The sequence below is a fragment of the Lepidochelys olivacea genome, assembly GCF_965140295.1.
Source record: "Lepidochelys olivacea isolate rLepOli2 genome assembly, chromosome: 12".
NCBI lineage: Eukaryota > Metazoa > Chordata > Testudines > Cheloniidae > Lepidochelys > Lepidochelys olivacea.
The window spans coordinates 698,661-725,520 of NC_140422.1; the positions used below are offsets into that span (position 1 = coordinate 698,661).

The 26,860-nt window shown below is 61.0% G+C and overlaps 1 protein-coding gene across 1 annotated transcript in view; it reads left to right on the forward strand.

Moving 5' to 3' along the window:
- BCAR1 (BCAR1 scaffold protein, Cas family member) overlaps positions 1-26,860 on the forward strand; it is a 39,736-nt gene that overhangs the window by 7,512 nt on the left and 5,364 nt on the right. The window contains exons 2-4 of the mRNA XM_084644531.1: positions 13,313-13,894; positions 23,205-23,366; positions 26,004-26,117. Of these exons, the coding sequence (XP_084500657.1) occupies positions 13,313-13,894; positions 23,205-23,366; positions 26,004-26,117 (858 nt within the window). The remainder of the gene's footprint in view (positions 1-13,312; positions 13,895-23,204; positions 23,367-26,003; positions 26,118-26,860) is intronic.

Consider the following 26,860-nt stretch of genomic DNA (forward strand, 5'->3'; position numbering starts at 1 on the left):
GTGAAAGGCAGTCATGTCCGGAGGTGGCCTTGCAGCAGGAGGTTGTATCGTGACTGCGGATCTCCCAGTGGCCTGGCAGCTGGAGCCAGCCTGGTGTCCGGGGGGTACCTGCCCTCACCTGCCCCCGGGGAGACAATCAAGGGCTCGGAGAAACCCCTGATCAGACCCAGAGCGTTGTTAGATCCCATCTCTAGAGCTGAGTCCGGGGAGCCACTTACAACACAGGGAAACACTTGTGTAGAGGGGACCTGGCCACGCTGCCAGCACTAGGCCAACCTGGTCACCGGCATGTGGTTCGGTCCATGTGTGATCCCACTGGGAGCAGGCCAGGGCACCAGTGGGTGCTCATAGGGATAGTGAGGCCTGGCCCCTTGCAGTGGGTACCCCCCAGACACCAGCTCCGGAAGGGGGCAGATCAGTTGCCAGGGTTTGGAATGATTTGGGCCTCACTTGTCATCATTGCAAAGCAAGACGCACATGAACCCACCCACCCGCAGGCGCCCCACACATGCACCCAACTGGAGTCCTTCGTTGGGGGCTGAATCGCCCTGGTGGGGCTGGGCAAGCTAAGGGCAGCCCAAGACACCGTTGCTCTGAGTTTCCCTCTGCTCAAGCCTGCCTCTGAGATAGGCCCAGACCCTCTGCTGCCGCCCCTAGCACGGCACAATAGGCTCTTCAGTCCTTCGTCCCCACCTGGCAGCCACTATGAGCACCCTGAAGGGGCAGGGGCATCACCTGGGCATGGTCAGCAAAGGGGTTCTCTGCAGCTCGGTGCCCAAGGGAAGGGCTAGAAACCAGTCATGGGAGTGGTAGAGTGGGGAAAGGAAATGCCATTATGAAGGTAACAGACCTCCCCGAGGGTCATAGCACTGGGCTGAGCCCCAAGCTGCTACTGGATTGTGTGCGCTACTGCCCTCTAGTGTCCAGAATTGGGCCTGTTTGGCAATATGCCATAGGCCCTATACTGCTAATGGCTAGTGGAGAGTTTCCTGTAGCTCAAGTGGCAGAGTCCTGTGCAGGAGATTCTGGCTTCTCTCACCACTGCGCCCAGCATGTCCTGAGTGGCTAGGGCGGGCAGCGCCATGACAACCTTCAAGTCTTGACAGTGGGGGAATTGTTATGATACCAAACCCAGTGGAGGCTCAGGTCTTTCCCATGGGTTCCTTCTGCCCCGTTACCACGAGTGCAGTAGTGTTCTCCTCCTGGGAAGCTTCCAGTCCTGTCATATGGCTGCTGTGTTCAGGGCCTGCAGCCCCATCTTATGCGGGGAAGGGGATGGCAGAGGCCCTGGGTTACCCTCATTGGGTTGGGACCAGCCCAGCGGTGTGGCATATTGAGGCCCCTCGCCTGAACTCGGAGGTGAGGGGGACTCCCCTAGCAGAGGGGCTGGCTGGCTTAGCAGGTGGAGGATTTACAGCCTGTGAGTTTGTCCCTGCTCTGAGACAGCCAGCAGTGTTTGGGTGGCCATGTGGCCCAGCCAGCTAGGAGCCAACCTGGCCTCTGGTCCCAGCTCTGCCATTGACTCACCTGTGACCTTGGGCAAGTCTCTGAGCGTGTGAACCGGGCTTGCCAACGCTGGCCTCCTATGTAGCTCCATCCCAGGGAGGGGCGTGGTGTTGTGCCCGATGAGCATTGGCTGTGAGGGTGTCTGTGTCTGTTAGTGCTGGGATCTCTGAGAATTGGGGTGGATCCCAGCACCATGCATCTGGGGAGCTGAAAACGGTTCCTTAGCCATCCTGGGGAAAATAATCATCCTTGACTATTGCTCTGCATTAATCTCAGTGCACTTTGCTGGGGGTCAGTGTCATCTCCATTTTACAGCTGGGGAAACTGAGACACAGCGGGGAAGTGACTTGCCTGTGCTCACCCAGCAGAGTTGGGAATAGAACCCAGGCTTTTCAAGTCCCAGCCGACTGCTCTGTCCACTAGGCCAGGCTGCCTTCACCCTTCTTGTGTTTCCCCGTTGTTGGTGTCTCAGGAAAGGGGTACATTTGGCCAGTGTTGGCTTTACCATGGCATCAGTGGCTCCATGGTGCCGGGCCCACACTCAGAAGGGGCCCTGGTGTCAGGACCGTGGCCCCAACTCCCCTCCCCACTCTGCCCCGAGGCCCCACCCAATGCTGACTCCTCTTCACCTGCCTCCCCACTTCTGGCCCCTGAGTGTGGGGCCAGTAGTGCAGCTGGGTTGGGCGGGCTTCTGGGGCTCACGTCCCAGGGATCTGATCCACTCTCCAGCATGGCTCTGGCTTAGGCAGTCTCTGCTGCCTGCCATCTGTGGGGCCTTGCCCACCTCCCCAGGCCAATCTGCTTGGGACCAGGGCATGGGCAGGGCTGTCTTGGGCAATGCATGGGTCTTGGTTGGCCCCTCCAGGCAAGTGGGTCCTGAGGGAGCCCGGCCCAGGCAGGCCCCACTCCTGCTTTGTCCTGGCTGATTGCACTGCTCCTGAGGGGCCAGAGCGATCCCCGACCAGCCCCAGCTGTGCTGCTGTCTCAGCCCACACATGGACATAGTCGCTTCCCAGCAGGAGGTGAGTGTGGCTGGGGGACAGGCAGGGTGTGGGGGAGTGGGTCTCAGGGGGATCTGGGGCAGGGGTCTGTGTGTGTGGGCGCTTTGGGCACTGCGGGGGTCTGTGTTGGGTACTCCTGGAGAAATGAAAACAGGTCCCCCTGCAGATTTCTTTGCTTCCTTTTAGAAAGTGAGGGAGAAGAAAAGGGAAGCAGCCCTTGGGAGGAGCGGGGGGACTGGGAATGCCTGTGGGCATTGCCCCCAAACAGAGGAAGGTGTGGGGGACACACAGGGTCACATGCCACTGCCCCCCCTTCTGTGAGTGCCGAGTTGCCCAGCTGAAAAAAGAGGGTGTTGCTCCACTGACTTTGCAGCTGGACCCCAGCGTCTCGGCCTCCTGCTGGGTGAGCCTCCTCCCCCCGCGCGTTGGGAGCCCCCTGTTTTCGGTGTGACAGAGAGTGACCCCTGTGGGGCGTGGCAGGGAGCAGGCTGGGGAGGGGATGGAGCGGTGGGGATGGAAGCAGGGGGGAGGGAGAGGGGGAAGGAAGTGGGTGGGAGGGGGACGGAGCGGTGGGGAAGGGACAGGTGGTATGGGAAGCGGGAGCCCGGCATGCAACATCCCATCAGCAGCAACTGGGACTCCCCCATTAAGCAGGCCCATCACACCCCCACCCTGACAAGCCCCATCTCCCCTGCACCTGGACCACTGGGATGAGCCCCCCACACACTCCCACTGAGTCCCACCAGCTGCACTAGGACCCCCACCCAAATGAACCCCACCTCCCCTGCACCCAGACCCCCCAGCTGAGCTCCCCACACCTAGATACCCCCCGCTGAGCCCCAACCACCTTCACTTGGAAGCCCCTGCAGAGTCCCACGGCCCCTGCACCTGGGACATTCCCTGTGCATCCAGATCCCCCACTGAGCTGCCCGCACCCAGATTGCCCCACACAGAAACCTCTCACCCCCACCTGGATCCCCCCCCACTAAGTCCCTCTGCACTCGGATCCTGCTGCTGGGCTGAGCCTGCTCACCCACCCTGGTGCGCCTGGCGCAGAGGGGCAGGGCTCCAGGGTGTTTCTGGGGCAGGCCTGGCCCTTTCGCTGTGTCAGGGTCGGGTGCAGCCTCACTGCCCAGTCCCTGTCCCAGGGCTGGGGGAGGCTGCAGGGTGATCTCCCACCTCCATGCAACCGGTGGCCTCTGCTCCTCACTGCCAGGCTGGAGCTTCCAGATTTATTGGCAAAAAAAAATTGCGGAATTTTAAAATATTGTGTGCGGAATGAGGGGGGCGCTGGGCAGTGCGGGGGGCGCTGGGCGGGCAGTGTGGTGTGCAGGGCACTGTGCAGTTTTGGTCAGAGGCCAGCAGGGAACCTCTCTGGGTGGGGGATGCTGGGCATAGGGTCAGGTCTCAGTGAGGGGGTGCTGGGCATAGGGATCTGTGGCTGGAGGTCTCTGGGCGAGAGGGTGCTGGGCATAAGGGCAGGGCACTGGGCAGGCTGGCAGCACAGGGCTGGGCGTGGCAGTGTGCGTCTGTGGCTGTAAGTATGTAAATGGTGCCCTCTTGCTGGGCTGCACGGAGCGCGGCTGCTCCTGCCATGCCGTGGCCTGCCTCATTGTCCCCGGCCGGCCCCTCGCTCTGGGGACCGACCCCCCCACCCCACCCCATGCCATATTGCTCCCAAGGGGGCCCACAAATATGTTGGGCGCTGGGCCCAAAAAAAGTTAATCCAGCCTTGCACCTGGCCCCGACTCCCTGCAGTGACTCCCAAGTGGATTCCGCGCCCCAGCGTCTGCCTGCTGGCTGCCTTCGCCCGGCTGTGTCTGGGAGTGACACCAGTTGGCTTTGGGTCGGCAGCACAGGGGGAATCCTCAAAACTGCTTAGCAAACAGCCCTGTGGGGCTCAGGCGTGCCTCAGGCCTCGCCTGATGCAGCCATCCAGCAGAGCTTGGAGCTTCTGCCCAGCAGTGTTCTGTGCCCCAGGCTTGTCCTGGGCCAGAGAATGAATGCACCCGAGCAAGGAGGAAGAGGTGAAGGATTTCCCTGCAGGGCTGCAGATGCTCCTCTTTTGAGAGCTACTGGACAAGCCCTGTGGCACAAACAGACCAGCTGGTTGAAGCAGGTTAGTTGCTGGTCCAGCTCACCATGGGGAGGGGCTGCTATGGGGCCAGCCAAGGGCTGGGGAGTTGAGCTGCGTCGTGAACGTCTGGCGCTGCCCCAGGTGGAGCTCTGTGCCCAGCTTTGCTGGGTGCTGTCTCTGGGTCAGGTAGGATCATCCTGGTAAGAACTGTCCCTACCTCTGGGACTGGCTGACTTGCAGGGTTGGTGATGAATTCCAGAGCTCCTCCAAACCAGGTCAGGACTGAGATCCAGCCCAGGGCAGCTGGGCTTCCAGGCTGTGTGTCACGAGTGGGGAGGGTCTCGGAGCAGATCCCTGTCACTGAGACCTTCACCGCCACAGCTGGCATCAAACTGGTCCCTTGTGGCAGCCAAAGCAGAGGGGGCCTGTGCAGAATGGAACATGGCCGTTTCCGCCTCGCCAAAGGTAGTGGCGAGAGAGGGCATCAGACTCTGATTTGCCACCCTCTGCTAGCAAAGGCAGCTCAGGCCAAGTCCTGCTGGGATTTCCAGTTTTCTCCTCCATCGAGTTGATACGGACACAGGATCCTCAGCAACATCCACTCCTCCCTATTGCTCATTCACTGGCTGCCCCGTGATGCCCCTCAGGACAGCGCAGCCACCCAGGAAGAGACCAAATGCCCAGAATCCCCGTCCTTGGCTTGCCGGCAAGCCCAGGGCCAGCCAGTGGGAGTTCGGGCTGCACAGAGCAGGTGCACCTGGGTTGTGCTGCCCATTCCCGGGGGCTCAGCAGTCACGCTGTCATGGCATGGCGGTTTCCCATGTTGTCGTAATAAATCACCCTCCTAACATGTAGAGCATGGCCCACCGCAGATCCAGGCCGGGAGCCCTCCTGGCTGGCCAGTGAGAGGGTAGGGAAGAGGCCGTTACAGCGAATGAGCAGTGATCCGGTGGCTAATGTCGAATTCTCCACCAATCGCAAGCTGGGGATGGGCAGGGAGCAGTTCTTCAGTGTGTGACTGGGCCGCGTCTGGCTCCCGGATCCAGGAGGTTGCTCTACAAACAGCCGTTTTGTTGTTCTACGTGAAATGTCCTTGGGGCTTTTCTCTCTGTGTTTCTGGCCAGGCGCCTACCAGCCTGCTCCCACCCAAAAGGCCTACTCACCCACAGGCATAACTGCTCCGCTCTCAAACTGTGGCACGTGGCATGGCCCTGCCTGGCACGCTCCAAGCCTCTCCACACAGGAGTGCAGGAGACGTGACCTGCAGCCTTTGCTGCCCAGAGGGTGGGAGAGGGTCCCCATTCATCGCAGACTGCAAGGCCGGAACAGATGCTGCCAGGGCTACGTGTGACTCTCAGCCTGCCCGCCCCATGGCAGCGAGTTGATCAGCCATCCCCTCTCGCCTGTGTGAACTGCTCTTGTGCCCTTCCCTGCTGTGCCCAGGCTGCTAGTCAGAGCCCAGCCTGCCCTGCTGCCTTTGCTGGGTCTGCCAACAGGGCAGTAAAGAGTTGCCGGCTGGGCTGGAGTGCAGGAAGGTGTTGAACTCCCTGCATTCTCTCCCCCTTCCTTTGAACAGCAGGAGGTGCCCCCATGGGTCAGGCCTCACCCAGTCTGATTGTTGTTGAGGGGCAGATGCGTGCTCCCTTCCCTGGGGCTGACGCAGCAGGGCGGCAACGAGCCCAGACTTGTGCCCTGCCATGCTTGGGGCATGGGGGCGGCTGGCTTGCTGCTGGCCGGTGGTTCCCCAGAGAAGCCGTGAGGCAGGAGCATTAATAACACACACTTGGGTCATATGCCTGGAGGCCCCCAGCAAAGGCGTCTGGGGGACCCAATGGTCAGGGGGAGCGATTAGCAGGGGGAGAGCTCCAGCGTGACCCTGGCGTTAGCAGTGCCAGGGCTGGCATTGGGGGCTACCAGTGGTGTCAGTTTCCGCAGGGCTCTAATTCCAGCAGTGCCGCTCCTCGTAGCAACCGTGCTGCCGGCTCCAGGGAACAGCCTCAGAGCTGATCCCTGGCACAAACATGCATTGTTCCACGGGGCTGCAAGCAGGAGGGTCTCCCCACCCGTGCTTGGGCCTTGTGCCAGCGAAATGCCCTCAGTTAATCCTGGGCTGGATTTTTTCCTTTCCAAGGGACCTGTGAATGGTCACGGGGCAACTGAAGGACTGGCAGGTTGGGGGTACCATTGCCAAGGCTGGTGTCGCGCCAGCAGCTTCCACCAAGGAGGGCAGCACAGGGTGCGTTTGAGTCTTCCCAGTCCGGTAGCCCTGGCGTAAATCCAGGGGTTCGGCTAGTGGACTGAATTCCAGAGGCCTTTAGGAGCAGTTGCTTTGCTGTGTGGGATGCCAGCAGGATCAGGCAGGGGTGTGGTGGTTGTGGGGAAGGGAGGGGGACATACTTCGGACATCTGGGGGGGAGAGGAGGAAATTTCCCCCAGGCGGGACCTGGAGACCCCTCTGGGCAGCCACGGGAAGTCCTATTCCACTGGGAAGCCGTTGTTCTCTGTGACCTCGGCCAAGTCACTTTCCCTTGCTGTGCCTCAGTTTCTCCGTCTGTTACATAGAGGTAATGACTCTTCCCTAGGGCCCAGCAGTGAATGTGAGGCTGGACTCAGTGATGGCTGGGTGGTGCTTTTGAGATAACTGGGGGTCATCCCTTTAGACAACAACACCCCCCGCCCCCCATCTCCTTGGCAGAGCATCGGGTCATCCAGTTAGACGTGGATTTCTGTTTCCATCTGTTTTCATACAAGGATGCACCCAGGGCAAGCTGCTGGTGACCACCGCCTGGCATGGAGCCTTCTGTGGCTCCGATGGGCGAGCTGCAGGAAAGTCAGGCTGGGGGAGGGGTGAGCTGGTGAGCATGGGGTGCTCTTCCTGGTGAGTGGCATGCTTCATTGCTAAATGCCTGTGGAGGGCTGGGGGCGAAAACCTGGCCTTGGTTGTAAGTGCCGCTCACATGAAAATCCGGGTGGGGACAGACGGGGCTTCTGGCAGGTTCCTTTGCAGCTGTCTCTTTCCAGTTTTCTGTCTCTCACCTGCCATTCTCCAGAGGGGTTCTAGCCCAGCTGTTGCTGGTTTTCCAGCAATCAGAGCGGGTATTGAGCCATACTGTGCTGCCAGTCTTTGGGGGTGTCTTAAAGCCCCAGCTCCTGGGAGCATGTGATTCCAAGAGAGTCAGCTTTCATTCAGAAAGATAATTAACTGTCCCGTCTTCGTGGTGGCAGAGAGAGCGGGAGCCGTGAAGGCTCTGAGACAAGACAAATGAAAAGAACCTGGCTTTTCTTATCTAAAATGGAACAATTTGTACGCCTGGTTGGGGGGGCCAATTCGTGGATTTTGGTTGGTGATGCAGTGACCCCAGGGGTGAAAGGTGTTTTCATTTGGGATGAACGCTGGCTACAGGATCCTGGGCTGCTATCACAAGCCAGGGCCTCACGCCCACGCTGGACCAGGTCTGGAATATTCCAGTGCCCCAAGTGCTGCTCCTGCTCGGCTACCCGCCCTACCTCCCTCGCCTGCTACGCTGCCATCCCTGCTGACCAGCTTTCCAGCTGCCCCTCCCACCATACCATGCTGTCCGTGGGGGAAGCACTTGGCACTTGTACAGGCCACCTGCCCAGGAGGTTCCCAAGGTGCTTTGCCAGCATGAGGGAAGCCCCTGTGTCTGTGCAATCTATAGGTGGGGAAACTAAGGCAGCAGTTGGCAGCAGAACCCAGGAGTCCCAGCCCCTTGTTCTCTGGTCTAATCATTAGACACTGGTGCTTAGTGCTAGTGAATACACTGCAGTCAGCTTTAGAGAGTTACTGGGGAACATATTGGAGACCCCCCCCCCAAAAGTGTCCGGGACAGGGGCCAGCTAGGGTCCCTGTTCTGCTCTCAATCACATAGGCACAATGCCCTGGACAATCAGTGAGACCAACACCAGAATTGGGCCCTTCCAACAGAAAGTCATTGGGACTGGGAGTCGGGATTCTGGGGCTCTCTGATTCTGGGGCTCAGCCCCTGCCCCAGTGCCTCAGTTTCCCCATCTGTAGCAGAGGGAGAATGATCCTGGCCTGACTTTCTGAAGTGTCTCCTGTTTGGGGGGATCGAGAGGTCAGTGTTGCCGTCCATGAACCACCCCTCCCCCGCTCCTCCTGTCTGTGCCCCATTCCCATGGCAAGGGGCTGCTTTCTGGTGCTGCTGGGCACTGCTTCATGGTTCCGTGAGTCTGCAGCCTCCCCAAAGCTGCCACCAGTCCCAGATGGTGTCTGCCCCCCTCTCAAACGGCTCGGGCGATGTACAGCCTGGCACAGGGGGCTGGCGCAGCCAGCCTTGGGTCTGGGTCATCAAATGGGCTCCGAGCCTCCTGCTCCCCCACCCCACGGGCCGTGCCTAGGCTGCGAACCCAAGGGGCAAGGTAGTGGAAATCGGGCCCCAATTCTCAAAGGGCCAGGCCCAGTGCACATGCTGCGAGTCCCGGCCTTCGACCACATTTGATCTACCCCCAGGAGGCTGAGGCATTGCCCCCCCCACACACCCCTCCTGGCACCGCAGGCAGATGGCGGGCGCCGGGCGGGGTGAGCCGCGGGCCCCATTCCCGACCAGAGTCTGGCCCTGCGAGGCTCGGTGTGAGCAGGCTGTGTTCTCTGGGGTCGGCTCAGTGGCTGGGCTGGAGCCGGGGAATTCTCCCCACGCTGACTCACTGCCCTGGCACTTCCTGTCCAGCGGGCAGGGGCAGGGGGAGGGGGAGCCGGGCACCTGAAATGGAAGCACAAGCCGGATGGGAGCGTGACGCGAGGGGCCTCGCCTGCCGCCGGGCTGCCCAGCTCCCTTCCCCTCCCCAGCTCCCTTTCCCGCAGGCGACTCTGGAAGGATGCAAGCTCTTCCTGGCAGGAAAAGCAGGCAAAAGGCCATATTAGGGAAAGCTCCGTCCTGGCCTGCTCCCCTGAGCCAGGCCCCCGACTCCCACTGTAGCCACTGCGGGGGCTCAGCAGCGCTGTAACGACCCGGCTCTCCCCAGCAGGCTGCGATTGGGGTTTTCACCTTTGCCCGGGGCAAACAAGCAACTCTGGCTTTCCACCAGGCTCTGCTCTGTCTCCATGTGGCCCCCCCAACCCAAGGCAGCATTGGCAGCCCCGGTGCTCGGAGCCTCCTGGGGATCACAAGATGGGCTTTCCAATGGGGAGTTTCGGTTGGCTTGTTGTTTGGGGCTTTTTGTGATTGAGCATCTGGCTTTGGTGTATGAGTCGCGTTTCTGAGCTTTTCTCTGCCGTGACGCGGGCTAGAGACCGGCTGGAAATAAACCAGAGCTGGGATCCTGTCATTGTCACAGGACTCCCGTGGCTTGGGGACCGCCTTCCTGCTCGTATCCTGAACTGGCGCTAAATGCGTGAGAGCTGGGCCTACCTGCCTTTGCTCTTCCTCTTCAGGGTCTGCTGGGCCTAGCTCTGGAGGTGGGTTTGAAATCAGTGGGGATGGGATGTCCCAGCTGCTGGCTTTGCATCGGTCATCACTTCCGCTTGGCTTTACACCAGTGTCATTCCAGTGGGGTCACACCTAATGGGCCCATCCTGCTAAGTACTCAGCCACTGGGGGAGGCCCTCAGCGGGGTAGGACCCTCAGTCCGGTGTCGTTTCTGATCTGGCGCTAGCCGCTCCCATATGGGGATGGGGCCTGCAGCCCCACTCAGCGCCTTGCAGGGAGTGAGAGCAGGATCGGGCCCCTCTCTGGGCAGCCCTGGAGCGAAGGGTCCTTTTCCTGGCTCACTTCAATGCTGTGAATTAGCCATGCTATAGGAGGTCACTGGGCACTGTCCCTGCTGCTTCCCCCACTGCGCGCCTGGGCCCCTCCCTGCCCTTCTCAAGGGGCCTTTGCAGTGGCTGCTGCTGGAGGAATGGCTGACCTCCAGCATCTGTCTTCCTCTGGGACTGGCTGGAGCCGCCCACTGGTCCCTGGTTCCCTGCATGGTGGAGCCCTGCGCCCTCCTGTTTTCGGGGGGAGCCCCCGGCTGCTGGGAACCCCCCTCTGCAGGGGGCAAGTGGGAAATAGAGCTGGAGAGTCCAGTGCTGAGCAGTTGGGCTCTCAGGAGAGTGCAGGGAAACCATGTGCTTCCAGCCTGGACAGGGCAGACAGGAGCTGGGCCTGCTCCCCCCAGACAGCTCTGCTGGTGTCCTTCACTCCTGACCTGTCTCAGCCCTGGGCTCCCCCCAGAAGGCTCTGCCAGTGCCCCTTGATCCCAACCCAGAGCCCCCTGCTATCTCATCCCTAGGCTCCCCCCCGCTCTGCCAGTGCCCCTCACTTCTGACCCACAGCTGCGTGCAGTCCCAGCCCTGGGCTCCCCTCACACAGCTCTGCCAGTAGGCCCTCAATACTGCCCCACAGCCCCAGCTATCCCAGCCCTGGATTCCTCCCTGCTCCTGCCCCCCAGATCTGCCAGTGCCCCCCAGGCCCACTTGGAACAGTTTGTTTTGCAGAATCACACAGATGGAGGTCCGGCCCTTGGTGAGATGGGCAGATGGGACGTGCCCCCATTTGAGCCAGTCAGGTCTTTCTGGCTTTACCCAATGAGGTCTGAAGGCAGCTGGGTCTTGGGGGGGGAGTCCCTTGCATCTTGGGACAGTGGAGGGGCCGTGTGACGGATATAGCTGTGCCCCTTGGGAGGCTGTGTGGAGGAACCTGCGTATGGGCTCAGTGCCTTGTGTTCCTCTTCCCGCCTGGATCCCAGCCCCGGGCCAGGAGCAGCAGCAAGCTGGGGCTGGCCAGGAAGCAGCGCGCTTGCCTGCAGTGTGGCGTGGGGGTGACTAATCCCCAGTCGGCGTCTCTGCCTGCGAACGGCCTGGAGCAGAGTGACTGTGCGGGGCTGTGTGCTGAGGGTTCTTTCCATCACTCAGCCCCTGGACCAGGCTGGGTCATATTTGGAAGCATGACCAATGTGTCATGGGCCTGAGGAACGCTGGCGAGTATTGGCTATCAGCGCCCCCGGACGGGGGAGGGAGCAGGAAATGGCTCACCAGGAGCAGGCTGCTCTCTGTGCCAGGGCCTGATCTGGGGCACTGCCAGCCCTGCAGGAGCCCTGCCCCGGAGCAGCTGGGCATCCCCATCCCCACCGCCAGGTGCCTCTGTGCCTCTCACGAAGCCTGTTCTCTCCAGTGCAAGCTGCAGTTGTCACATTCTCACCTGACTCCAGGAGCTGGGGCTTTAAGGAAATCACCAAAGACCAGGAGCCTCGCTGTAAAACCATGTGAGCTGGCCACACTCTGTGTGCTACCACAATTGTTTTCCCTCTTTGGACCCTTTCCCCAGGTACCCTTCGATACAAGGACATCCCCTGAGCTAGCATGGCCCTTGGGGAAGGATGGGAGTGGGGATAAAGCACTGCAGTGGGGCCCTGGCTTCCAGGCCCAGCTCTGCCATGGACTCTATGCGGGACCCTGGACAAGTCATGTTGTGCTGGGGTTCGAAACCTACTCGGCTCCAATCCCCCACCCCTATGCACAACCCAGATTGCCAGAAGCTCCTGCCATGTCTGGCTGGCTGCAAAAGCTGGCCCTAGCCTCTCATGCCTCAGTTTCCCCGTTAGCAAAATGTTCCTCCATTCTGCCTGTTTTGGGTCCTTATTCTAGGCTCCCTGGCGCAGGGACTCCACCTCTGGTGTCTAGGCAGTGTCTGTGCGTTGGCTGAGGATGAAAAACCCAACAGCAGCCAGGCTAATGATTCGGGTTTGTTCTGTGGGTGTGGGCATCACCCACCATGGGTCAGCCCCCACAGGGGATGGGCTGTGCCCCAAAGGGTTTGCACTCCAGGGTGAGATTCCCACCAGGTGCAAATCACTGCAGCTCCTGTGTAGCCAATAGGCTAGATTCTGCAGTGGTGTGAATGTGCTCAGCTCCATGGTGGTTAGCAAGGCTCCGATCTGACCCTTAATGTCAGATTCCCTTGTGGGAGGGGGGTCTAAATTGGTGGGACTGGGATGGGGGAGGACACAGGATCTGGGAGCCCAGCTCCGGTTCCCTTCAGTAGGCCCTGGGTGTCCATCTACAGTGGTTTGTAAGCTGGCAGTACCCCATTAAGGGGTAGGCGCAACAGAGGCCTTGCTTGTCTCCCAGCAGATCTTGGGCACCCGCTGCATTGTGCCTGGGGGGGGGGGGGTTCAGCAGAGCGCAGGGCAGGATGGAGGGACGCAGGCAGGTGCTGGGAGATGCTGGTGGAGCCCAGTTAGTGGGTTTCTGACCAGGGTCGCTTGTTCATGGGGGCAGCCCTGCAGCCGGACACTGGCACGTCTGTGTCCTGCTGGGGCATGGCTGGACCGGGGCTGCTGGCTGTGGGCTGACCCTGCAGTTCTCTCGGGCCACTCAGTGTCACCACACAGGGTCCTCTTGCTAAGGGCTGCCACAAAGGCCTTTTGCCGGCTGCATGGGCTCCGTGGATATCGTTCAGGGCGGGGGTCACCCCGCGGACCTTCCAGCTGTCCGGGGAGCCTGGCAGCAGTGGGCAACTGTGGCCGCTTTGCAGGTGCCGGGGCGGGGACCTGTGGCTGGGGATCCCTCATTCCCAGTCTCGCTGCTTTGGGAGGGTCCGGCCCAGCCCGTACGGCGCTGGGGGAGAGGAGGCCAAGGTCTCTCAGTGCCCCGCACCCAGATTCCCCAGCAACGGCGTTGGGCGGTGCGAGTGGCATGGGCTGCCGAGGGGCAGGAGGGCAGGGTCCCTGTGCGGCCAGCTCACCCTCCCTCGTCTCTCCCCCCCAGAATGTGCTGGCCAAGGCGCTGTACGACAACGTGTCCGAGTCCCCAGATGAGCTTTCCTTCCGGAAGGGCGACATCATGACAGTGCTGGAGCGCAACACGCAGGGCCTGGATGGCTGGTGGCTCTGCTCACTGCACGGGCGCCAGGGCATTGTGCCCGGCAACCGCCTGAAGATCCTGGTGGGCATGTATGACAAGAAGCAGCAGGCGGGGTCTAGCCAAGGGCAAGCACCTTCCCACCAGCACGTGCTGCACCCCGCCGCCCGGCCGCCAGGGGACAGCATCTACCTGATCCCAGCCTTGAGCAAGGGGCAGCCGGGCCTCTACCCGGGCTCTGCGCCAGGGGCGCCCTTCCCCTCACCTCCAGCCAAGCAGCCACTGGCGTATCCAAAGCAGCCACTGCCCCACGCCTGCCAGGACATCTACCAGGTGCCCCCGTCGCAGAGCCACGCCCCGGACGTCTCCGCCAGCCCCCCACAGGAGATCTACCAGGTGCCCCCGGCTGCGGGGCTGGGCCAGGACATCTACCAGGTGCCGCCGTCCTTGGACGTGAGGAGCTGGGAAGGGCCGAAGCCCCAGGGAAAGGTAGGACGCATCCCCACACGGTTCAGGGCCCAGCTCTGCTCTGCAGATTGCCCAGGGGCCCCATGGGGGGATCCAGGCAGCTCTTCCAGTGCGGAGGCAGGAGCTGGAGGTGGGCACGACGGGCAGGGGATGTTTCTATTCCGGATACCCCCAGGATCGGTGGGAGCTCCCCCGGCCTTTGCTTTCCGGAGAGTTTGGGGGCAATCCTTCCCTTCTGGGGGTGCTGTGGGGCACTCAGGGTAATATCCCCACAGCCAGGCCCCCGCCCCTTTCAGGCTGGGTTTGCGCGCTGTTGCCCTCACCAGGGCGTCTGGGCTCCCAGCATGGGATGCTGCGAGTCTCTGTTCCTCTGTGCCTGGAGTCCGGGGAGGGGGCCAGAGCGGGCATTAACCCCGTGACACCTCCTGGTCTCCATGCACGTTGCAGCAGCCTGTGGGCTGCCCGCCCTTGGGCTTATTCCATGGTCCCCGAGGGCAGAGAATAGCCGCAGCGTGCTCTGGACACACCCCTGCATGCCTCCTGTGCCAGTTGTAGGGGCAGTGTGCCTGCTCCCTGACACTGGGGGTCTCGGGGGGCCATCTCCACCCCATGGGGCATTGTCCCTGGATGGACACCACGTGGTGCAGGGGCCTGGCAGCGCCGTGTGGCGGTTAGAGCTGGGGACAAGGAGCGCTGCGTGATGTGGCCAGCTCCGGGCCACGATGGATGCGGGGCCATGCTCTGACGCTGCCTGACTTCGTTAGACCCACTAACGAGCTGGGCAGGGACATGTGCCCGGCCCCCTGCCCATAGTGATGCCAGCACCCGCCAGGGGGCACCTCTTTGCCCAGCGTTATCTAGCAGGGTCGTTTGCCACAGGGGGCCCAGCAGCTGGGCAGGGCTCAGATGCTGCTGGCAGGGGCTGGCACACCTGGGCACCAGAGCCCAGACACGGCTTTTCCTTGGGCTGTTTTCCAGGCTGTCATCCTGCCCAGCACCCCCTGGGGGTGCAGCCAGGGGGCTGGCTCCAGGGTCTCCTTGGCAGGGGGGTGGGCAGCATGGCAGCTCTGGGGAGAGAGATCACCACCTGGGCATGCAGCACTCTCCCCAGCTGCCAGCCTAAGAAGTGGGTCTCCTGTGGGCCGTGCTACGAGGCTGGGGGGACAGGGCAGGCACTGGGAGGCTCCGGGAAACAGTGTCCCCAGACCTAGCTGCTGGGGCAGCAGGAGGGTCTGTGTTTGGGTGCCAGCTGGTCCTGGAGGTGGGTTTGAGTCCCACCCATGTTTGTGGCACCCAGCCCATGGATGTAGCTGTAGGGGGCGAGAGGCGCTGGCTGGGCTGGGCCCATCCCTCCTGCCTGTCTCTGGTGGTTGTGCCAGCCGCAGGGAAGGATTCAGGGGCACTATGCTACAGAGGGAGTGAGGGTAAAACCAGGGGCCCCAGCTTGCATCTCTGCTCCCAGCGGTGGTCTGGTAGATGCTGCTGCCAGGTACCCAGCATGCCCTTTGCTCACAAGGTCGCAGGGTGAGAGTCACGGCTCCTGAACCCCGCGGACAGAGTGCTGGTGGCCAGGCACAGGGCCTGCCATGCCCCAGCCAGAGGTTGAGGAGCACAGCTCAGTGAGTGCTTTACTTCTTGGGAAATTCAGCCCCACAGGCTCCAAGTCGCCAGGCCCTGGGCAGGGCAGAGCCCTGTCTGTTGAGAGCTTTGTGGGAAGCCCTGAAGAGGGGCCAGATTTAAGTTGGGGTGTTACAGACCTGGAACATCCTCCTGGACGGGGCAAGGGGGCAAGCAGGCTCTGTGGTCCGACCACAGTGCCGGGGAAACCAGCTGGTGCCCCAGGGCCAAGCCAAGCACAGCTGCCACCAAGCAACCCTGGTGGCCTGGGGGAGGGAAGAAGGCAGGAGAGCATGCGTGGATCAGGGAACTAGGCGCCTTTCTGCCGTACACTGGCCATGTTGGGGTGCAGGACAGCTCACATCTTGGCTCAGGACGAAGCCCTCTGCCAGCATCCCAGCAGTGATAAGCAACGGTTATCTTGGGGTTGCTGGCAGCTGAGGTCTGGCCTACTGCGCCCTGGGTCTGAGCCAGTGCAGTGAACACACAGCCCTGTGGGTGGGGAGCCCCAGGTTCTGTTCGAGGCTCTGCTGATGACTTCAGCTGCCACCCTGCCTCAGTTTCTCTACCTGTCAAGTGGAGGCCTTATCAAGCTCTGTGATGGGGAGTGGCCACGCCAGCCTCCTGGTCTGGGTTTACGTGCCGGATGTAGATGTCATAAAATCTCTGGTCGTTTCTGTACAAGCGAGCGCTCCCCAGGGCTGGGCAGGCAGGAAGGGCCTGTAAGTTAGCAAGCTTTTTGCAGGGCCCCATTAATGCAAATCCCTAGCTGGGGATCTCAAAGCGCTTTCCAGTGCAGGGTCAATGTTGTCATCTGTAAGATGGGGAAACTAAGGCACAGAGGGGGGACGTCACTTGCCCAAGGTCCTCCAGCCAGCTCGTGGCAGGGCTGGGAATAGAGCTCGGGTCTCCTGAGTCATAGGCTGGGGCTCTGGCCACTGCGCCTCACTGCCTACCCTTAAAGCGTCTCTTACTCCCGTCCCCAGTGAGTTCTGCTGTTGCTGAATTGTCAAGAGCCCTGTGCCGAGGCTGCCCCGGGATGGCTGGGTAGCCGACAAGTGGGGGCTGCAGCCTCCCAGCAAGTTCTGGACACGTGGGGGGCCATGAGGGGGTTCGGGGAGTGGCGGGGAGGCTGTGTCCATGCCTGAGAGGTGTTGGAAAGGCTTGCACTTCTGGGTGAAGCCAGCCTCTGCTGGGAGTGGGCAGGAGCCTGGTTCAGCTTGTGCCATGGCTGCTTTGGGCAGGGTCTAGCACCTTCCTCTGCTGCAGGCCCCTGCCCTGGGCTGGGCTGAACCTCGTCTCAAGTCCCAGCCACTCCCAGCTCGGCCATGGCAAGGTCTGGGCTGATCCCTGAGAGGCTCTGCCGGGGACAGACAAGTTTAAACCCCTCAGGGCTGGCGAACATCCTGGGACCCCCTCCTACCTCTGTGTCCTCAGGCAGAGGGTTCTGGGCGCTGGAGGGGCTCTGGTGGGACAGGAACTGTCCATGTGAGGAGGCTGGATCTCAGTGAGACAAAGTGGTGTGGTTCTACTCTGCCCATTAGCCTGTTCCCGGTGGGTGCCCTGGCATAGCACCCTGGGTGCTGAGTTCACGCCACCCTCACCCATTGCAGCTGGCTCTTCTGGAAGTCAGGCATTGTGCAAATCCGGCCTTGTGTCCGGGGGCTAGCTGGGGTGCAGCTTACCTGGGGGGGGTGGTCTCTTGGCTGGGCTGAGCTGATGCCACCTCCTCCCCCTTCTCCCGAGGAGACGGCCACGCTGGCCATGCCCATGGCTGGGTTCTGCTGGCTGTCCTGCTGGCTCGCTTGCCCGGGGGCCCCGTGCCAAGGCCGTGTGCCCTGTACCCAGTGCCCCCACCAGGGCTCTCCAGCACCTGGCAGAGGGTGTCTCGGTGGGGTTGGCTGGGGTCAGCGCCGTCGTGCCTGGGACCCCAATCCTGCACTGCTCTGGGGTCCACATGGCTGTGCCGGGGGAGGGCTCAGCTGTGGGCAGGATCAGGGCCTGGATCCTGGTCCCTAGCTGTGGCAGGAGCTAGGCCATCCCCCACCTGCCCTTGCCCGGCAGCCTGACCTTGAGGCTGGGCCTGACACCGCAGCTGCCAAGGCCGAGTACGTGGTATTGAAGCTTGGCCTGTGACCAGCCGAGCCTGGAGCCTGTTACCTTCCTGTCCTGCTCCCAGCAGCTGGCTCAGCAGGCGGGTGCCAGCTGTGGCAGGAGCTGGGGGGGCTGCCTCTTCCCCCAGCTCACACCACAGTGGGGGGGGGCGTGGCGGGGAGCTGACGTAAGGCCTGGCTGTGCCCAGTGGCTCCACCTGGCTGTACCATGACTGGCACTGGGTGGAAAGGTGGGGGGCTGTGGGAGTGAGGGGCACTGTCATCCCATCCCGTTGGAGATTCTCAGTCCCCCGATCCCTGCCCTGTGGGGGACACGCCTCTCTGCACTGCCCAGCCCCCAGGCATGTTAGAGCAGCCTCAGGGCTGCTCCAGCTTGTGCTCTGCTTCCTGGGGAGCCCAGAATGGATAGATGGGGGGATAGAGGGCTGGGGATGGGTGGGGGTGGCTGGAGGGGTGTGTACAGAGGTGTGAATGGTTAGAGAAAGGTCGGGGGTGGATGCAGGGAAAGTGTGATGTGTCTGGGTAGCTAGAGGAGTGTGGACGGGGGCTGGGGGGGCAGCGGTGGAGGGGGATAGAGGGGTGTGTATGGGGTGCTAGGGCATGAGCCAGCCGGAGCGGCTGGGTGGCTTCTCATGCCACCCCCAGAGCAACCGGGATCCGAAACCCCTGGCAGAGCTGGGATACGAAGCCCCTGCTCCCAGCAGGCCTGGCAGCTGGGGTGGGGGGCAGTTCTGTGGGTGTTGCCTCGTGGCTGACCCCATCGCCCTGGTGCTCAGCCCCTCCATGTGCAGCCCCGGGCTGGGCAGGCTGCAGGACACGCCCCTTGCACAGGTGTGATTCGCTGCTGCCAAACCCTGCTCCGGGGTCCCCCGTGGGAGAGGGGGCTGGAACCCTGAGCTCCGAAAGCCCCAGTCCCTCCCCCTGCAGCGAGGGGACGGGGCCCTTAGCTGGAGTGGCTAGCCGATCCCCACCCCTGCCCCACAGGGCAGCCCACGTGTGGTAGCACCGCCCAGTAAGGCTGTAAACTACACCCCAGAGAAGTGAAACCCACCAGCCCCTTAGTGCCAGGGCGGCTAATCCATGCCAATCAGAGCAGCCTGGCTGAGCCTTTACAGGGGCTGGGGAGCAAAATCACAGGCTGGCAGCTGGCCTGGTGCCCTCCGCAATCTCAGGAAGAGGCCGTCCCTGCCTCCAAGGGTTTGTCTTGCAGGGGAAGCAGCTGCTGGAGAAGGGTGGGGGGAATTCCCCAGTACAGTCTGGGGCCAGAGGCTGCTGCTCCCCAGATCTGTTAAGCTTTGAATTTCTGGTGTCCGCTGTCACTTGAGAGCGAATGTTACATCTGCTGGTCGGGATCGAGGGGCAGATGGGGGTGGGAAGTCCTGGGCTAGGATGGCAGCAGGCTGCAGGTCGGGATTGAGGGGCTTTGGCAGAGCTGGGATAGTTGAGGGCTGTGGGTGGAACTTGCCTAGATACCTGCCCCCCTCCTCAGTGTGCAGGGTATGTGCACAGACATGCACCCTGGGACTCGGGTACCCCCATGAGCCCCCGCTGCTCAGGGGAACCCCAGCTACCTCCTGCCCCAGGGGTTGCTCTGAGCCCCAGGCACTAATGGATCCCTTAGGTCCCCCCAGGGGAAGCAGGAGTCAAGAGGAAGGGGGGTGGAGCCTGCTAGGTCCATGCCTCCCTGGGGAGGGCACCCCCGCCAGCCAGCTCTGGAGTTCTCTGTGCCATTCAGTATGTTTACAATGCTACAAACTGTCTCTTCTGCGAGACAGCTAGTGGTATCCCCCACACCCAGAGCTGCGATGGTGCCAGACGCCCATTTCACTAGCTGCACTGGTGCACCCATAAGCCACACGCAGACAGACGGCCGCCCGCAGATGTGCCCATGCCCAGAAGCAGGCAGGTGCGCACAGACCTGCAGACAGACACACGTGCGCACAGACATGCAGACGTGCGCACAGTCCGACACAGACACACGTGCACACAGACACACGTGCACACAGACACATGCACACAGACACACATGCACAGAGACACACGTGGACACAGACATGCACACACACACATATACACGCAGACATGCATACACGTGCACACAGACACACATGCACACAGTCCGACACACACACATGCACGCAGACGTGCACGCAGACACACGTGCACACAGACGTGCAGACACACATGCATGCAGACACGCAGACATGCACACACGTGCACGCAGACACACGTGCACGCAGACATGAAGACACATGCGCACAGCCAGACACACGCAGACAGACGGCTGCCCGCAGACATGCCCATGCCCTGAAGCACACATAGGCATGGGTGGTAGGCTGGGAATGCCTGCTGCTACAGGGATCGTGCCCCCAGGACCGAAGGCTCAAGTGCAGGGGGACACCAGGCATAACCCTCCTCCCGCAAGCCTGGGGCAGACTCCCCCCTGGTGCTGGCCAGGGAGCCAGCCTGGCCCGTGCTTCCCAGAGCAGGTGCACCCAGGCAGCAGCTACTCTGCCAGGTGCCAGCGTGGGCTGATCGTCCTTGGCAAACTCCCCGGTTTGGGGACAGCCCTGGCAGCTCTGGGGCAGAGGCTGGCTCCAGCGCCAGGCTAACAGCCCACGCCAGGGATGGCCCTGGCAGCACCCTTGGCACAGGCACTGGGAGGGGGAGACAACCTGTCTCTGGGCATGGCTCATGGGGAGTCCTGGCTCTGCCTGGCCCTCCAGCCAGGCGCACTGAGAGCAGGGCAGTCCTGCCGCCCTGGTAAGGCCATAAAGGCAAAGGGCAATCGGGATAAAATACAGCCCAGTTTTACAGCAGGGCAATCACTCTGCAGCTGTAATGGGATGCCAGTGAGGCATCAGATAGCACCCTGGGGGGCTGTTAGTCACATGGGAGGAGCTGGGGATTACCTGGGGAACTGAAGGGTCGGTGGTAAGGAGCGAGTATCCCCAACGCACTACCGAGGATTCTTTCCCAGCTGTCTGGCTGCTGGGTCTCGCCCACATGCTCAGGGTCTAACTGATGGCTGTATTTGGGTGGGGAAGGAATTTTCCCTGGGTCAGATTGACAGAGGCTGCAGTGTGGGGCAGGGTCACTTGCTGGGTTGAACTAGAGTAAATGGTGGATTCTCTGTAACTTGACATCTTTAAATGAAGTTTTGAGGACATCAGTGAGTCAACCAGAGGTTAGGGGTCTGTTACAGGAGTGGATGAGTTTCTGTGGCCTGCAATGTGCAGGAGGTCAGACCAGATGGCCCGTTCTGGCTTTAAGATCGGTGAGGAGCAAAGCAGGCTGCCGGAGCCGGGATTGCACTGGGCACCCTTTGACCTGCAAGCCAGCCCCGGGGTGCTGCAGGGCTCACTCCCCACAGCCCAGGCCCTAGAAACGGGTGCAATCCCTCTGTCCAAACTGGCCACGGCCAGCACGCAGCAATGTGTACAGACAGCAGGCAGCTCCAGGCCCAGTGCCCCAGGCGGGAGGAGCCACACCAGGGTGCTGCCTGCCCAGCATGGGCCCATGCGCTCAGCTGTGCAAACACCATCTGGGGGGAGCTATGCCAAGCGAGCTGCCTCCTGCAGGCCTAAGCCCCAGCCCCCCACTGCTCGCATCAGGGGCTGACCGACGTGCAGGGAGCACATTGCAGTGGAGGGACCGGGGGGTGCCTGGGGTTTTATCAGCCCCAAACCACTGTGGTTTCACAAAACGACACAGACACACACACTGTCCTATCCCAGCCCTGGGCTCTCCCCAGCGCTGCCGCTGCCCGTCTACCCACAGGTGAATGTTCTTGTCACTTGGGTCCTGATATGCCCAACTCCCATGGGTCGGCTGTAGGCCAGAGTGGGGCCCAGGCCAGCTTTAGGCCCTGTGCGGCTGGTAGAACCCTGGCAGTGGTGTGTGCAGAGGACGGCAGCCCTGGCTGATCCTTCGCCTTTCAGCCACTGCCTTTTCTCCCACAGCTGGCTGCTCCTGCCTGGGGCATGGCTACGCCCACTGAGCCGCACTCCCTGTGGCATGGGAGCACCTCACAGCCCCCGGGAGCCCAGGCAGGGCTCGTGCTCCCACTCAGCAGTAGGGGAAACTGAGGCACATCTCCAGAATTATCTGGGCATGTCTGTGGTCAATTTGGGGTTGGAACCTGGGTCTGCTAAGTACCTGTTTTCAGCCTAACCACCAGACTGTCGTTCCTTCTCCTGCAGCCCTCTCCTCACACGCTGGGCTGGGCCTGGGCATGGCAACAGCATGCTCCCAACCGCACAGCCCTCTCTCCCCTCCCCCACACGTACCGCCTCCCACAAACAGTCCTGTCTCCTCCTCCCCTGTGCAGCCCCCTTCTCCGCCTCCCACCCGCCCAGGGAAGCTCCCTGCGGAGCTGGCTCCCATCTGCCATCTGTTGCCCCACTCCATGGGGAGTGTTGCAGTCCCACCCCACCCCAGCTCCAGCTGGCTCTGATCAGCAGCTCAATGATCGGACCCCACTGGCATGTAAATGTGGGCTGGGTGCGGACCCCGCCACGGTGCCAGCTGGCCCAAGCCATGTGGCACGGCTGGGTGCACCTGGGCCCCCTGCCTCACTCTCGCCTTCATCCAGCCCCGCAGCCAGTGCATTCCTCGCCATGCCACAGGCAGACTCCAGAGGGCTACATGACCCTGTCCTTGCCCAGCCATGGAGAGCGACAGAGACGGGCACAGAGCGCTTTGCCCTCACGCCCTTCTCTGCCGCCCACTGGCTCACAGGGCTGGGGTAAATAGTGGGAGAAGCCGGGCTGGCTCTGCCTTGGGCTGATAGTGAGTCCCACCCATCTCCCATCGCCTCCAGGGAGGCTGGACTTGCGGCTGTGGCTCTTGGGCCACCTGGGTTCCTGGCTTCATCGCGGTCTCTCTGTAACACCCAGAACGTGCCCCGTGGTCTCTCTGAGCCTCAGTCCCCCCAAAACAGGGCGGCACTCCTCCCTTCGCCAGCCTAGCATGTGAGCTCTTGGGGAGGGGCTCTCCCACCAGCCCCGGGCTGCCAACTGGGGCCCTGGCCATTCGTGTGAGGCCAGTGGTGCCAGCTGCTCCTTGCCATGTGCCCAACTGCATTGGAGGAGCCCTGCCCGCATTGTAGCTGCCCCCCCGGCCCCAGCTCCCACCCGCTGTCAGCACATCCAGGGAGCTCGGCAGCTGGCTTGTTTTGTTCCTCCGGAGGCATCCCACAGCTGTGACCGGCTCCCTCTGGCTGGCTGTGCCGGGCCAGCTGGCAGCGGCTGCGGGCTCTGGCATTGCCACTCCCAGGTGAGCAGGATGGGGATGAGGAGCAGTTCAGGAGGCAGAGCTGGCTGCAGAACATCCGTCCCCTGCACCAATGTGAACAGGGGACACCAGGCGTGTGGGGGGGTTGCCCGTCAGCCTGGAGCTGGGATGGGGGCACTTACTGTGGGCACTGCCCCTTGTTCAGTGCCTAGGCAGGAGCTCCTGGGTGCAGAACCCCCACAGTTTCTCTTCTTTGCTACCCAGAGCCGCCGCCCACCCGTACCGGGGGAGACTCTACTCCCCCCAGGCTGGGGGCACCTGTGCTGCGTGGCAGCGACCTGCTCACCCCCTGTGCTCCCTTCCAGGTGGTGGTGCCCACTCGGGTGGGGCAGGTCTACATCTATGACTCACCCAAAGGCGAGCAGGACGAGTACGACATCCCACGGCACCTCCTCGCCTCCGGGCCCCAGGAGATCTACGACGTGCCCCCTGTCCGGGGGGTGCTCGCCAGCCAGTACAGCCAGGAGGTGAGGCCCTGTGCCGGCAGGTGGGCAGGCTGGGAGGCCTCTGTGTGTGTGTGTGTGTGTGTGTGTGTGGCCTGGCGTGGCTAGCTAGCTGCCCCTCCCCCTCCCTCATCCCATAGGTGCTCTCCCCATGCCCCTGACTTTGTCCACCTGGGCCTGGGGGCAGAGCTTCTTCAGGGGTACTCTGGCTCTTGTCTCCTTACTCATCCACCAGGGGTTTGACAAGCAGGGCAGGAGCTCTCTCTTCTCAGACTGGTCCAAGGCTCTCCAATCATAGAATCATAGAATATCAGGGTTGGAAGGGACCCCAGAAGGTCATCTAGTCCAACCCCCTGCTCAAAGCAGGACCAATTCCCAGTTAAATCATCCCAGCCAGGGCTTTGTCAAGCCTGACCTTAAAAACCTCTAAGGAAGGAGATTCTACCACCTCCCTAGGTAACGCATTCCAGTGTTTCACCACCCTCATAGTGAAAAAGTTTTTCCTAATATCCAATCTAAACCTCCCCCACTGCAACTTGAGACCATTACTCCTCGTTCTGTCATCTGCTACCATTGAGAACAGTCTAGAGCCATCCTCTTTGGAACCCCCTTTCAGGTAGTTGAGAGCAGCTATCAAATCCCCCCTCATTCTTCTCTTCTGCAGGCTAAACAATCCCAGCTCCCTCAGCCTCTCCTCATAAGTCATCTGTTCCAGTCCCCTAATCATTTTTGTTGCCCTTTGCTGGACTCTCTCCAATTTATCCACATCCTTCTTGTAGTGTGGGGCCCAAAACTGGACACAGTACTCCAGATGAGGCCTCACCAATGTCGAATAGAGGGGAACGATCACGTCCCTCAATCTGCTCGCTATGCCCCTACTTATACATCCCAAAATGCCATTGGCCTTCTTGGCAACAAGGGCACACTGCTGACTCATATCCAGCTTCTCGTCCACTGTCACCCCTAGGTCCTTTTCCGCAGAACTGCTGCCTAGCCATTCGGTCCCTATTCTGTAGCGGTGCATTGGGTTCTTCCGTCCTAAGTGCAGGACCCTGCACTTGTCCTTATTGAACCTCATCAGATTTCTTTTGGCCCAATCCTCCAATTTGTCTAGGTCCTTCTGTGTCCTATCCCTCCCCTCCAGCGTATCTACCTCTCCTCCCAGTTTAGTATCATCTGCAAATTTACTGAGAGTGCAATCCACACCATCCTCCAGATCATTTATGAAGATATTGAACAAAACCGGCCCCAGGACCGACCCCTGGGGCACTCCACTTGATACCGGCTGCCAACTAGACACGGAGCCATTGATCACTACCCGTTGAGCCCGACAATCTAGCCAGCTTTCTACCTACCTTATAGTGCATTCATCCAGCCCATACTTCCTTAACTTGCTGACAAGAATACTGTGGGAGACCGTGTCAAAAGCTTTGCTAAAGTCAAGAAACAATACATCCACTGCTTTCCCTTCATCCACAGAACCAGTAATCTCATCATAAAAGGCGATTAGATTAGTCAGGCATGACCTTCCCTTGGTGAATCCATGCTGGCTGTTCCTGATCACTTTCCTCTCATGCAAGTGCTTCAGGATTGATTCTTTGAGGACCTGCTCCATGATTTTTCCAGGGACTGAGGTGAGGCTGACTGGCCTGTAGTTCCCAGGATCCTCCTTCTTCCCTTTTTTAAAGATTGGCACTACATTAGCCTTTTTCCAGTCATCCGGGACTTCCCCCGTTCGCCACGAGTTTTCAAAGATAATGGCCAATGGCTCTGCAATCACAGCCGCCAATTCCTTCAGCTCTCTCGGATGCAACTCGTCCGGCCCCATGGACTTGTGCACGTCCAGCTTTTCTAAATAGTCCCTAACGACCTCTATCTCCACAGAGGGCTGGCCATCTCTTCCTCATTTTGTGATGCCCAGCGCAGCAGTCTGGGAGCTGACCTTGTTAGTGAAGACAGAGGCAAAAAAAGCATTGAGTACATTAGCTTTTTCCACATCCTCTGTCGCTAGGTTGCCTCCCTCATTCAGTAAGGGGCCCACACATTCCTTGGCTTTCTTCTTGTTGCCAACATACCTGAAGAAACCCTTCTTGTTACTCTTGACATCTCTTGCTAGCTGCAGCTCCAGGTGCGATTTGGCCCTCCTGATTTCATTCCTACATGCCCGAGCAATATTTTTATACTCTTCCCTGGTCATATGTCCAACCTTCCACTTCTTGTAAGCTTCTTTTTTATGTTTAAGATCCGCTAGGATTTCACCGTTAAGCCATTAATGATGCTGAAAAGAGGGCAGATTCCAGTGTGATCAGCATGTGAACTCCCTACCACATGAAGTGTCCAGGACCTAGACTGTAGCAAGCTTCAAAGAGATTTGTGGTTAGTGCTAGCAAAGGCAGAAGGGATACTAACCGATCAGGCTCAACTGGAGGCCATCTATAGGATGAGAGTGTTATGGGGGACAGATGACCCTTCCCCCGTCTCTCTATTGTGGGGCCCATGAACCTTCCTTCCTGGCCGCTGTCAGCCAGGCTCCTGGGCTTGGGGCAGTGGGGCTGAGCCATCCGACTGTCCTGGTATCCCTAGGGATACGCATGGCTACGTGCAGGTGCCCGGGCGTGCACAAGCCGCAGGAACCAATGCCATTGCTTGCTGCACTTGCAGGTCTACGACACCCCCCCAATGGCAGTGAAGGGCCCCACGAGCCGGGAGCTCGGCCAGGAGATCTACGACGTGCCGCCCAGCGTGGAGAAGGCCCTGCACCAGGCCCCCCAAACTGTGAGTGGTGCCGAGGGGGTCTGAATGCGGGCAGGAGAGCATAGGAATTCCTTTGGGACCCCAGCCCTGGGGCAGGCAGTTTGTGGTCCCTGGCATGCCCCAGCACTAAGCCTTGCCTGGCTCTGCAGCGTGGTGGCACCATGCCGGCCCCCACATGGGAGGAGGCAGGGCACAGCACAGGATTTCCTCCAGCCGAGCTCCAAGGTGGGGTCAGCACAGCGTTGGCTAGCTCAGACGGTGCCGCAGGCAAGCAGGGGTGGGTGCCTGGGGTTGCTAGAGCAGGGGGCTCAGTGGGAACTGGCAGCAGGGACTGGGGGGCAGGTCCCAGCCTCCAAGAAGTGCCAGGCAGGCCCCAAAACCAGAGTGGCTTCAAAGCCACCAGATTTCTGAAAAATAATAAATATCGGGCAGTTTTCTGACCCCTCAGGGCTTCACCACAGCGTCTGTTCCGACACCAAGAAGGGGCACGGGCAGGCCTGGGCACTGACAGCAGGAAGGGGCACGGGAAGGTAGGAAGGGGCACGGGCAGGGCTGGGCACTGACAGTGTGAAGGGGCACGGGCAGGTAGGAAGGGGCACGGGCAGGGCTGGGCACTGACAGTGAGAAGGGGCACGGGCAGGTAGGAAGGGGCACGGGCAGGGCTGGGCACTGACAGTGAGAAGGGGCACGGGCAGGTAGGAAGGGGCACGGGCAGGGCTGGGCACTGACAGTGTGAAGGGGCACGGGCAGGTAGGAAGGGGCAC